The sequence below is a fragment of the Erinaceus europaeus genome, chromosome 9 (assembly GCF_950295315.1).
Source record: "Erinaceus europaeus chromosome 9, mEriEur2.1, whole genome shotgun sequence".
In the NCBI taxonomy this organism is placed as follows: domain Eukaryota; kingdom Metazoa; phylum Chordata; class Mammalia; order Eulipotyphla; family Erinaceidae; genus Erinaceus; species Erinaceus europaeus.
The window spans coordinates 101,403,928-101,417,112 of NC_080170.1; the positions used below are offsets into that span (position 1 = coordinate 101,403,928).

General features: G+C 39.2%; 1 protein-coding gene across 1 annotated transcript in view; it reads left to right on the forward strand.

The window, feature by feature from the left end:
- Positions 1-13,185, forward strand: part of IMPG2 (interphotoreceptor matrix proteoglycan 2) — a 90,468-nt gene that overhangs the window by 65,907 nt on the left and 11,376 nt on the right. The window contains exons 12-15 of the mRNA XM_060197117.1: positions 4,896-5,264; positions 6,889-7,995; positions 9,879-10,098; positions 12,850-13,060. Coding sequence (XP_060053100.1) covers positions 4,896-5,264; positions 6,889-7,995; positions 9,879-10,098; positions 12,850-13,060 — 1,907 coding nt within the window. The remainder of the gene's footprint in view (positions 1-4,895; positions 5,265-6,888; positions 7,996-9,878; positions 10,099-12,849; positions 13,061-13,185) is intronic.

Below are 13,185 nucleotides of genomic sequence, written 5' to 3' on the forward strand. Positions count from 1 at the left end.
GATAGGACAGAGAGAAATGGAGAGAGGAGGGGAAGACAGAGAGGGAGAGAGAAAGACAGACACCTGCAGACCTGCTCCACCACCTGTGAAGCGACTCCCCTGCAGGTGGGGAGCTGGGGCTTCAACCAGGATTCCTGTGCTGTCCTTGCGCTTTGCACCATGTGCGTTCAACCCACTGCGCTACCGCCTCACCCCCAGGGGTGCACTTTCTATATTCCCCTCTCCATTTATACTCTTGAGAAATCTTTTCTGTCTCATTTGACAAAAAGGAAATTAATGTTAAAAATTCAAAACACCTGAAAATTGTGTATCCCATAGTAAATGCTTATTCATTAGTCTTTTACTCTATTCAGAGTAATTCAGTTTCAAAGTGTGGAGTCAGTAATGGAGAAAAAGGTGTAGAGGGGGATTTACATCAGAGATTATATTCATTTGGTATTTATTTAGTCATCATTTTTTTTGTTAATTTATACATATGTATTTCTTTTCCCCTGCTCCCTGTTTCAGAAAGTGATTAGAGCTTGACTAAAAGCAGCTTCCATTTAAGGGAGACAAGCACTGACTGTGTTTACTCATTTATTCATATTGTATGTTCTAAATTTCATTTGCATTTAGACCAATTCCAGATGTTGGGGAAGGCTAAGATAGATACGGTGTGGCCTTGTTTACAAGTAGTTCCTGATCTGGTAGCATTAGATATATTATTTCTATACAAATAGGATCATGCTGACATAGAAATCTATCTAGGCTGCAGTGACAGGTAGTGCTGATTCGCTGTGTGCATATCACACTAGTCTCTGTTCCTTCTGATTACTTTCAACTTGAAGTATTTTATTTAATGTGATATTGCAAAGGCAGTAATTTGTTCATATGGTGAAAGTTGCAAGCTAGAGGCTAGCCAGATATACCCAACTATGCACATGAAGTCAGATTTTTATTTTTACAGATTTATTTATTTATGGGTGAGAGGGAGAAGGAGAGAAAGAGTGATCAATCAATCAAAACATCACTCTGGCATATGTGTTGCCAGTGATCAAACTCAGGACCTCATTCCTGAGGATTGAACACTTTTATCTTCTGAGCCACTTCCTGGACCACAGGACCAGATTTTTAAAAATTAGATTTTACTTAAGATGTAGATTTATAATTTCTTTTGAAAAGCAGGAAGATTTGGTATCACTAGGTCCCTGATCCCCTCTTTCAGAATGTGACTAGAGCTTAACTAAAAGCAACTCCCACTTTGGAGGGAAGCAGTGGTGTTTGTTCATTTATATTGTCTGTTCTGTGTTTCATTTGCATTTAAACCAATTCCTTTGTTGTTTGAATATCAATAATTTTAGAGTATTAGTTAATAATTCAAGGAGCCTTGGGAATGTTAATGGATAGTAGTAAGACATAAAAAAGAATGATTAAAATATTTAGGCCTCCCTTCCTCCCTCCCTTCCTTCCTTCCTTCCTTTACTGCCACCAGGGTTATCATTGGGGCTCAGTTATTTTTTACTAATTTGTATTAGATAGGACAGAGAGAAGATAAAAGAGGACAGGGAGACAGAAAAAGGGAGAGAGAAATGGAAACTTGTAGACCTGCTTCGTCACTTGTGAAGCATCCCTACTGCAGGTGGCGAGTGGGGACTTGAACTGGCATCCTTGTGCACTGTGAGTTATGTGTGATTAACCAGGTACACCACCACTTGGCCCCCTGGTTATTGTTTCTTTACTTTCCCCTTTTCTCTTTTCCCCTTGCACCCCTCCATCCTCCATCTTCCTTCTCCTCTTTCTCTGGCAAACAGTTTATAAGATTTTGAATTTATTTTACTTTTTTTTCCTCCAGTAGATACAGGCCGAGAGGCAAATTGGGGAGGCAGGGAGAGAATGGCACTACAGCATCAAAGAATCGTTCAGTGCAGTGGGGGTTGGACTGGAACCTGCATATGGCAAAGCAGTCCACTATTCAAGTGAGCTATTTTGTCTGCCCAGAGGACTTATTTTAGAGGTAGACATGTTGGAATGTTGAACTGGATGCCTTTTGGCACCCTGAATTGGAAAATCACCTTTTGTACACTGTGTTTTCAGTTAGCTTTCATAGAAGTGAATCTGGCCAATATAACATCAAAGTCGTTAATATACTACATTGAGCTAAACGAAGAAGAACTCGTGCATTGGAATGTGTAACTATGGGAACATCTGTTCAGATAAAAACAAATGGAGTGCTATTTCTGGCATATGTGTATTCATTTTTCAGAAATAATATGAGAAAGCTTAATTGCCATGCCATATTTTCAGTGGATTCTTACTTGGAATGGATTGCTTTCTTCTCGTTTTATTTAGAAAGTCAAGTTGTTTACTTTCTTTGTGACTTGACTTTTATTAAATATGTTGTTTTATTTTTAACTTTCATGAAATGTAAAGTAATTTAATTCATACATTTATTAAAGTATTAAATATTGCTTGGGGGGTCTTTTTTTCACTGAGATTTCAGCTTTTTTTTGTAGTGTGTGTTAGGTCATTGATCCAGATAAAACTCAGCCATTCATTGTTGTTGGTCACTTGGGTTGCAAATTAAATTTTTATTTTTTATTTTTGCTTTTTACCTGAGCATTGTTTAGCTCTGGCTGCAAATGACAGAATTTCTTTCTTCTTCATAGTCAAATAATTTCCCATTATATACGCACCTGTTTAGTTAAATTTGAATTTGATTAAATGAAATTTACTCTAATTAAATTTCACCAGGGTAATGTCATTTTGACCATTTTTCTTATTGTTTTATTTGATTTTATTTGCTTCTTTGGGCATTTATATCACAATATGAAATTTGTAAGCACCTTTTGACAGAAACGACTGAAGCTTTTGTGGATTTTTTAATAAATGTATTGAACTACAGGACATAATTAGCCAGAGTTTCAATAGCAAATAGAATAAGATAGATAGAGGTGATGGATTAAGGGAATAAGAGATGGGATGTTGACATATGTGCAGAGTAAGAGTTGTGAGAATGAATTCCTATTCATTAGATGTAGGGCATGAGGAAGGAATGCTGTTTTCTGAGCCTCAAGTGAGGTGAAGCTCTAATTGTGGAAGAATGTCTTTTTCTGAATGATATACAGAATTCAGGCTTGAAGAGGGCAGGCAAAAATGTTCTGGCTTCTCACTCTTCCCATCATTTGGTGTCTTCTAGTTTGGCAAACTCAAACAGAAGATAGCTGGTAAGGAGTGATAAAGTTAACGGGGCAGAAAGTAGGGAAGAGAATGATTTGGGGTGATGGCAAATCATCACCTGTCTGACGGCCCACTTAATGCGGGACCTGAATAAAATGGCAGTGACAAGGCAAGAAGTGACAGTGTCACTGAATTCCACAAAAGGAAATTATATGACAGTGTTTTTATTTTGGAAATAGTAGATAAAACTGCAGCTGTCTCTACATTTACTTGATGATGTATTATTATTGTTTCTCTAGTATATTTATCATTAGAAAAAGGGTTAAATTGGGGAATTCTCAGTGATTTATTGCCTCATTTTCCCTCTATTTTGGTGGAGGGGAATGTGCTGTCTAAAGTTTCCTAACACAGGCCCTTGATGGAGAGAGAAAAAGTTTACGGGCAAAACAGAAGATTAATTAGAGCATGACATTGGATCGAGCCCTTCTATGGGTCAGTAGGCTTTGTTCTATTCCATAGCCATAGATAGAACTGCAGTTAGTGATCTTAAAATTGTGTACTCTGTACACACACAAAAAAGTATATTCGGCTTGAGAGTTGAAGCTATAAGACAGAGGGGAAGAAACTATCTAAAACAAGAGAAATAGCATTTTGTCCCACACATTCACTTTGCGATATTTTTTTAATATTCATTTATTCCCTTTTGTTGCCCTTGTTTTATTGTTGTAGCTATCATTTTTGTTGTTACTGATGCCATCGTTGTTGAATTGGACAGAGAGAAATGGAGAGAGGAGGGGAAGACAGAGAGGAGGAGAGAAAGATAGACACCTGCAGACCTGCTTCACCGCTTGTGAAGCTACTCCCCTGCAGGTGGGGATCAGGGGGCTGGAACCAGGATCCTTACCCCCATCCTTGCACTTTGCACCACCTGCACATAACCAGCTGCACTACCACCTGACTCCCTGAGATATTTTTATTATGTTCTCTATTATTACTTTGCAGGTAAGATTCAAGAGGTACATCATTTTTTCTATCTATCTATCTATCTATCTATCTATCTATCTATCTATCTATCTATTTCTTCCAGGGTTATTGTTGGGGTGTGGTGCCAGCACTTATGAACCCACTGCTTCCTATGGCCATTTTCCATTTTACTGGATAGGACAGAGAGAAGTTGCAGTTATTATTGTTGTAGTTATTGATGTCATCATTGTTGAATAGGACAGAGAGAAATGGAGACGGGAGGGGGAGATAGAGAGGAGAGAGAAAGACTCCTGCAGACTTGCTTCACCAGATGTGAAGCTTACCCCTTGCAGGTGGGGAGCAGGGGGCTTGAATCCAAATCCTTTTGCAGGTCCTTGCACTTACTTAGTACTATGTGCATTTAACCAGGTGTGCTACTGCCCAGCTCTCCAATTTAATTTTTCTATAAACTTTTTAACTAATAAATAGTTGTCTTAATATTTGACTATAGGGGCACCTTAATCGAGGACCCCTTCCAGTTTCCTTGCTAGAGCCTCTCTTTATTGTCCCTATGCTCCCAATAAACTTGCTCTGTAAAACTTAAGACTTGATTATAGATCTCTTGATATTTAATTTTATAATCCACACCCCTTTGCCATTATTTCATTGCAGCCTTACCCCTACAATCTAGGGTAATAGATAGAAAGGTGGTATTTGAAATTATTCTTATCTGCTTCAGCTATGTATGATATGATGTAGCCTTTTTCCCCCCCTAGGATAATACCTTTCAAGGTGAATGGTCTTCAGCAGATGAATCTACCACCAGCAGTATTTCACCACCTGATTTCAGCTCTGGTACTCCCTCAACCACTGGCAGGGGAGTTTGGTCAGAAAGTACTTTGAGTGACTTACAATCTATAGCCAAACTACCTTTTCCCTTGGAGGTGGATCTCAATTATTCTCCAGAGGGTTCAGAGGACAGAAGCTTGATTCTTCATTCTGTCACCCCAGCAGTGCTTCAGACTGGCTTACCCATGGCTTCTGAGGAAAGAACTTCTGGATCTTACTTACTAGAGGATGGTGAGGAATTAAATTTTTTATTTTTTTTTTTTTTTAAATTCTTTACTGAGGGATTAATGTTTCACAGTTGACAGTAAATACAATAGTTTGTACATGCATAACATTTCTCAGTTTTCCACATAACAATACAACCCCCACTAGGTCCTCTGTCATCCTGTTCCAGGACCTGAACTCTCCCCCACACACACCTCAGTCTTTTACTTTGGTGCAATACACCAACTCCAGTCCAGGTTCTGCTTAGTGTTTTCTCTTCTGATCTTGTTTTTCAACTTCTGCCTGTAAATGAGGTCATACTTTTCACACTTATTTACTACATCATATATTGTAAGTGTTTTAAAGAAAGAAAAGACTAGAATTGGTAGGAAAGTATGATATATTAAGGTTAGATATTTTAGGATAGTTTTATGAAAACTAGAAGAATCAGACTTAAATGGTTGGGATGGAAAGTCCAGGAAGGTAAATAATAACATATGAACTTGGTACACTAAATTGGGGGTGAATAGATATATATTTTTCTTTTTTTATATTATTTATAAAAAGGAAAGATTAACAAAACCATAGGACAAGAGGGGTACAAATCCACACAATTCCCACCACCAGAACTCTGTATCCCATCCCCTCCCCTGATAGCTTTCCTATTCTTTATCCCTCTGGGAGTATGGACTCAAGGTCATTGTGGGATGCAGAAGGTGGAAGGTCTGGCTTCTGTAATTGTTTCCCCGCTGAACATGGGCATTGACAGGTCGATCCATACTCTCTTTTTCCCTAGTGGGGTGGGGTTCTGGGGAATCGGAGCTCCAGGACACATTGGTGAGGTTGTCTGTCCAGGGAAGTCTGACTGGCATCATACCAGCATCTGGAATCTGGTGGCTGAAAAGAGAGTTAACATACAAAGCCAAACAAATTGTTGATTAACTATGAACCTAAAGGCTGAAATAGTGCAGATGAAGATGAAGAGTTGCGGGGGGGGGGGGGGGTTCCTCCATTTTGTAGATAGATAGTAGGCATATTTTAGTTATATTCCAAAGGGCCTGTGGCTATACTAGTTTTTTCTCCTTTCTTTCTTTCTTTTCTTTTCTTTTCTTTTCTTTTCTTTTCTTTTCTTTTCTTTTCTTTTCTTTTCTTTTCTTTTCTTTTTTCCCCCTGAGCCTGAAATCTGATTTGTAGGTGGATCCAAGTTATTGTCTGGAAAGATGATGTCATGACTGGACAAAGGACCAGAAAGCTGGATCAGGGAAGAGAGTAGCTCCCAAATATGGGAAAGGGGTATATTGTTGACTGTAAACTCCATCAATTTGATGTGATCTGGGGCCCATATTCAGTTTAGGAGCCTATGTGACCTCTGTATCCCTGTAGATCTGAGCTCACATTCTGTGGTCATGAGTAGGAATATTTCAAGCTGCCCCAATATCAGGACCCATCTTCCTCAGGTGTAGCATAGAGTATGTTGTCCAGCCTCCCTTAGGAGGATGGAACATTCTCTACCATTGTTGATCCAAGTTGAGGGCAAGGTCCTATGGGGGCCTCATAAAGAGGTCTATTTTGTTGTTCCTGATAGAGTTGACCAGTAACAATGGAGAGAGGGATTTATTCGAGGTCTAGGCCCATCATGTCTGTTTGGGAATCTCAGGACTCCCCGAATAGGGCCCTAGCTGGACCCATGAGATCTTACTAGTAAAGAAATAAATAACCACACCTTTTAATTTGGACTCTTTTGTCTCTGCAGTCAAAGGCCAATCAGAAGTGGACACTGTGATGCCAGACACATCAATGGAGAAAGAGTCTATATTTGAAAGTGGCTTAGATTCGGGGTCTGGGCAAATGATGGATCTAGTGACTTGGCCCTGGAGCAAGACATTATTAGAGAAGAGCACTGATATGCCGTCCAAGTCTTCACTTAAAAATGAGAATTCATTTTTGCCAACTGAAAGTATAGATGAGAGAGTAATTATAGATGACAGAATATACCCTTCAGGCCAAAGTATTGAGCATTCTAAAGATGAGCATTTTGATAGATCCATGGACTTTGCAGAAGAAGAACCCATTGGTGGACCTACTGTGCCCATCTTTGTAGAGACCACAGCTCAATCTGAGTCTCTAATTCTCTCTGAGCACACATTAGAGGAATCTGACATTGGTTATTACTCAGCTACTGGAGAACCTCTTCTAGTGACTTCTCTAACTTCTACTTATAAACCATATCAAGTAGAATCATTTCCAAAGGAGGAAATGGAACAAGCTACTAAGTCACCCAACTATGAATGGATTGACCATGAAATTTCAGTAGAGAAGCCAGATATACAATCTTTGTGGACAATATTGCCAGAATCAAATGCAGTTTGGGCAAGAACTTCTTCTTTAGGGAAATTATCCAGAGACACAATGGTGGGTACACCACATAGTAGTGACAAACTCTGGTTGAAAGTTTCCATGACACAGTCTACCAAATTATCTCCAACTACAAGTTCCACCCCATTGGAGGATGAAGTAATTGTGGGTGTACAGGATATTTCACGAGAACTGGACCGGGTAGACACAGATTACTATCAGCCTGAGCTAATCCCAGAGGAAAATGGCAAGGTTGGCAGTTATGTGGAAATGTCTACACATTTTCACTCCACAGAGATGGTTATTATGACTCCACCCACAAAAGAAGATGACTTAAGACATACCCAGACTACAGGAGCTCTGGTGGTTTTCTTCAGTCTCAGAGTGACTAACATGATGTTTTCAGAAGATCTGTTTAATAAAAACTCATTGGAGTATAAAGCCCTGGAGCAAAGATTCCTAGAATTGGTAAGCACCAGAGTGAGAAATGAGCATTAGTGAATAATCATGTAAGATAAACTTTCTCTCCTTCAACAGATAAACCTTGATGAAGAAAAATGTGATCCATTGTTAACATTTATTTTGCCTCATCTGCAGACTTATAGTTAGTAAGACAACAAAAATATAGGTAGACACAATAAGCAGAAAATACATATGTGGCACAAGGTGTGTGGCAACTTAGCCACTGAAAAGAATATATATATATATATTTCTTCTTTTTTTTTTTGCCTCCAGGGTTATTGTTGGGGCTTGATGTGCCAGCACTATGAATCCAACACTCCTGGTGACCATTCATTTCCTTTTAAATTTAATTTTAATTTGTTCCTATTTTATTTGATAGGACAGAGAGAAATTGAGAGTGGAGGGGGAGGTAGAGAGGGAGAGGACAAGAGGGGACAATCCTGCTTCACCACTTGTGAAGTGTCCACACTGCAGGTGGGGAGTAGGGGATTAAACCTGGGTTCTTGTGCATAGTACTCTGTGTGCTTAATGGGGTGCACCACCACCTACCCCCCTGAAGATAATATTTTCAACTGAAGTATGTTTAAGATTTCTTTCTACAGTTTTCTGGGTAACTGATGTTTCGTAGGTACCTTGGATGCCTTCACTCTTGAGAGATATTTCAATTTAGTGAAGTGGAGGGGGTAAATTTTGTGTATCTCAAAGTGAACGAGTTACATGAGATTTCTATATTTAATTATAAAAACCTAATGAATCTCTAGCAATTCACACTTTATAGCTTGCCCTTCCTCTCCTCTCCTCCCCTCTCCTCTCCTCTCCTCTCCTCTCCTCTCCTCTCCTCTCCTCTCCTCTCCTCTCCTCTCCTCTCCTCTCCTCTCCTCTCCTCTCCTCTCCTCTCCTCTCCTCTCCTCTCCTCTCCTCTCCTCTCCTCTCCTCTCCTCTCCTTGCTTCCAGTGTTATCAATGGGGCTCAGTGCCTGCACTACGAATCCACTGCTCCTGGCAGGCCATTTTTTCTAGTTTTTTGTTTGTTTGCTTGTTTTGTTTTGTTGGATAGGACAGAGAGAAATTGAGAGAGGAGGGAAAGACAAAGAGAGAGAAAGACACCTGTGATCTGTTTCACCGCTTGTGAAGTGACGTCCCTGCAGGTGGGGAGCCAGGGCCTTGAACCGGGACCCTTGTGTGGGCCCTTGCGCTTCGTACTATCTGCACCGCTTGCCCCCCCCTCCATTTTATAACATTCCACTTTGCTTTTTGCCATTCCAGGACCTTGCACATGCATGACTGAACTGTTCCTAGACCAACTTTTCCTTTATTTTTATTTCAGATAGAGAGTAAGAAAAAAGTTTAGATATTAAAGATAAGAGAGTAAGAAAGATGTTTCACTATTGGTGGAGCTTCTCCTAGTGCTGTGGTTTCAGGGCTTGAATCTGGGCCTTGCTCATGGTAGGGTGCTCACCATCAGGTGAGATATCGCTCAGCCCGTCAATTTATACTTTTGTTGATGAACAGTGTATATAATATACAGTGTAAGTAAGGGTCAAGTGGTGGTGCACCTGGTTAGGTGTACATACTATAATGCACAAGGATCGGGTTCAAGCCCCTGGTCCCACCTGCAGGGAGTAGGCTTCACGAATGGTGAAGCAGGGCTGCAGGTGTTTTTCTGTCTCTCTCCTTCTCTACCTCTCCTTCTCCTCTCAGTTTTTCTCTGTCTCTATCCAATAATAAATAAATAAATTAATATATATATATATATATATATATATATAAACTGTAAGTAATATAAGTTTGGAAATGGGTAGGGCATTATTTTTATTTATTCTTGGGTTTTTTATGTGCATTAAAAAATATAAAAATTATTGAGAACTGACTACTTTTCATGTTTTCTAGCTGGTTCCCTATCTCCAGTCAAATCTTACAGGATTCCAAAATTTAGAAATCCTGAATTTTAGAAATGGCAGTATTGTGGTGAATAGTCGGATGAAATTTGCCAAGTCTGTTCCTCCTAATGTCAACAATGCTGTATACATGATTCTAGAGGACTTTTGCACCACTGCCTACCAAACCATGAACTTGGCTATTGATAAATATTCCCTTGATGTGGAATCAGGTAATGATATTGAATACTATCATGGTTTCTTTGTGGAATCCATTTTCACTGATCCCATTAGTCTTACGTGTTTTCTTTTACACTGATACTGAATTCAATATTTATAGAAAATTAAGGGAGTCGGGTGGTAGTGCAGCGGGATAAGCACATGTGGCTTGCACAAGGACCAGCATAAGGATCCTGGTTGGAGCCCCCAGCTCCCCACCTGCAGGGGAGTCGCTTCACAGGTGTTGAAGCAGGTCTGCAGGTGTCTTTCTCTCCCCTTCTGTCTTCTCCTTCTCTCTCCATTTCTCTCTGGCCTATCCAACAATGTTGACATCAATATCAATAGCAATAATAACTACAACAATAAAACAACAAGGGCAACAAAAGGGAATAAATAAATATTAAAAAAAAAGAAAATTAAGTACTGTGTTAGGCAGATTTCTGCATACTTCATGATTAGTAAAATATCTCTTCAGAGGACATCAATGCTTTTTCTAAAGAGTTCTTTTCAAAAGAGTTGCCCATACATGCTATACTTACTTGTTCATATTCCATTACTTTTTTTTTCCTCCTTCTCTATCTGGCTGTCTTTTTTACTTATCCATTGTATTTGTTTTTGCTATAGTTGTGAGTACATTTGGAAACAGGACATTCTTTCCTTTGAAATTTTTGAATTTCATCGAAAACAGTGAAAATTATTTAGCTAAGCTTCCAACACTCAATTTGCTTACTATTTGAGTTCTTTTTACTATCTTATTTTCGTTTTTTGTAGTCAGTGGGGATTCACTGCTCCAGGCTGACCTTTTTTTAATTTTATTTTTGGTGTCTTTTTAAAACTTAGTTACGATAAACAAGTCCACTAGATAAAAGGGATACAATTTCACACAATTCCCAACACTAGAGTTCTGCATCCTGTCCTGTCCATTGGAAGCTTTCCTGTTTTTTATCCCTCTGTGGCTATGGACCCAGGATTATTATGTGGAGCAAAAGGTGGAAGATCTGGCTTCTGTAATTGCTTCTCCACTGTACATGGGCATTGACAGATTGAGCCATACTCCTAGCTTGTTTCTGTTTTTCCCTGATGGGGCAGGGGTCTGGAGAGGTGGGGTTCCAGGACACGTTGGCGAAGCCATCTGCCCAGGGAATTCAGGTTAGTGTCATGACAGCATCTGCAACTTGGTGGCTGAAAAGTATTAAGATATAAGGCAGAACAAATTGTTTAGTAATCAGGAACCTAAAGATAAGAATAGAGCAGATGAGATTTGGGGTCTCCATTTTAGTATATTTCAAGGGGCCCATGACTTTACTGATTTTTACCAGGCTGACTTTTTTCAGATAGAGAGAGATGGAGGGAAAGTCACTAAAAAACCAAAATTTTCTCTAATGCAATGGTCATTTTTTTTTTTTTTTTAGCCAGAACACTGCTTAGCTTTGGCTTATGATGATGTGGGGGAGTTGAACCTGGGATGCTGGAACCTCAGGCATGAGAGTTTCTTTGCATAACCATGATTCTATCTACCCACAACTGGTCATTTTCTATAATTCTATCAAAGTAAAGTTATTGAAGCCAAATCTTTTTAAAAAATTTTGTTACTGATTTAATATTGATTTACAAAATTATAAGATAACAGGGCTATAAATAAATCCACACCTTTCACACCACCAGAGTTCTGTATTCCCATCCTCTTTATTGAAAAGTGCATTAGTTAGTTATCACAAGATCACAGATATGGGTTGACTATTATTTCTATAACTGCATATATATAATATATATATATATTTCCCCCCTGTGGTTCTGTCTTCTCTTCCTTTCTAAGTCACATCTACTACTTCTCAGTCTCCTCTTCCTTTTCCTCCTTCCTGTCCTCCTCCTTCTTTTCCTCCTCTTCTCCCACTGGATCCTGATAGAATTGGAGTTCATAGCCCTTTGATCATCTTCCCTTAATATTTATACTTCTGGGAGTATGGGCTAAAATTCTTTATGGGGTGCAGCAGGTGAAAGGTCTGGTGAAGCCCAGTCTTGATGGACATGGTATGAGCAGGTGCAGGATACTTTCATTTTTCTGTTATTAACTTTCACAAATCTTGAATGTAGTTGTTTTTCCTAATGTTCTTTAATGTTTTTCCTTTGAGGCTTTTATTGTTGTTCCCTCTCCCTTCCTTCCTTCCTTCCTTCCTTCCTTCCTTCCTTCCTTTCTCTTTCTTTCTTTCTTTCTTTCTTTCTTTCTTTCTTTCTTTCTTTCTTTCTTTTTCTCTGCTTTTCTTTCTTTCTTTCTCTCTCTCTTTCTTTCTTTCTTTCTTTCTTTCTTTCTTTCTTTCTTTCTTTCTTTCTTTCTGTTTTTCCTGCTCATATTCTTAGTGTAGATCAGGACATTGGACATTTAGCATTGTATATAGAATGGAGGTAGGCCACAGAAGGACAGAATTGGTGAAAACTAGTGATACATGAAATAGTTTAGTGTAGATATACACTTACATCACAATGACTGTAAAATGTCTGCATGTTCCTGGATAAGACATCAGAGGTTTACCTTGGCCATAAGCCTTGCCTCTGGGCTTTAGAGAAATTTAACAAAAACTTATAAATCAAGTATGAGTCTCAGAGGTTGTTTGCAGTATTGCTGTTACTGGTATATTTTCATGGTTCAGGAAAAGGCTTGTTCCTTGATATTTTGAAGGAAAGAAACTTAGCAGGGGTGTTCATGAACTCCAGTTTCTGTGTCTTGCCTTTCCTTGTACCACTCTCTCCTTTTCTTGATATTTTAGGTGATCAAGCCAACCCTTGCAAATTCCAGGCATGCAGTGAATTTTCTGAGTGTTTAGTAAACCCCTGGAGTGGAGAAGCTGAGTGCAGGTGCCATCCGGGATACCTGAGTGTGAAAGAACTGCCCTGCCAGAGTCTCTGCGACCTGAAGCCTGACTTCTGCTTGAATGATGGAAAGTGTGACATTATGCCTGGACATGGGGCTATTTGTAGGTATGTTGTAATTAAGGACTTTGGCTTTACAAGGATGTGAATACTCCTCTGAAGAAAAGGATCTATTATCTTGAGGGTAATCTCAGCAATATTTTTTATAACTGTTATATCTAGGAAATATAGTT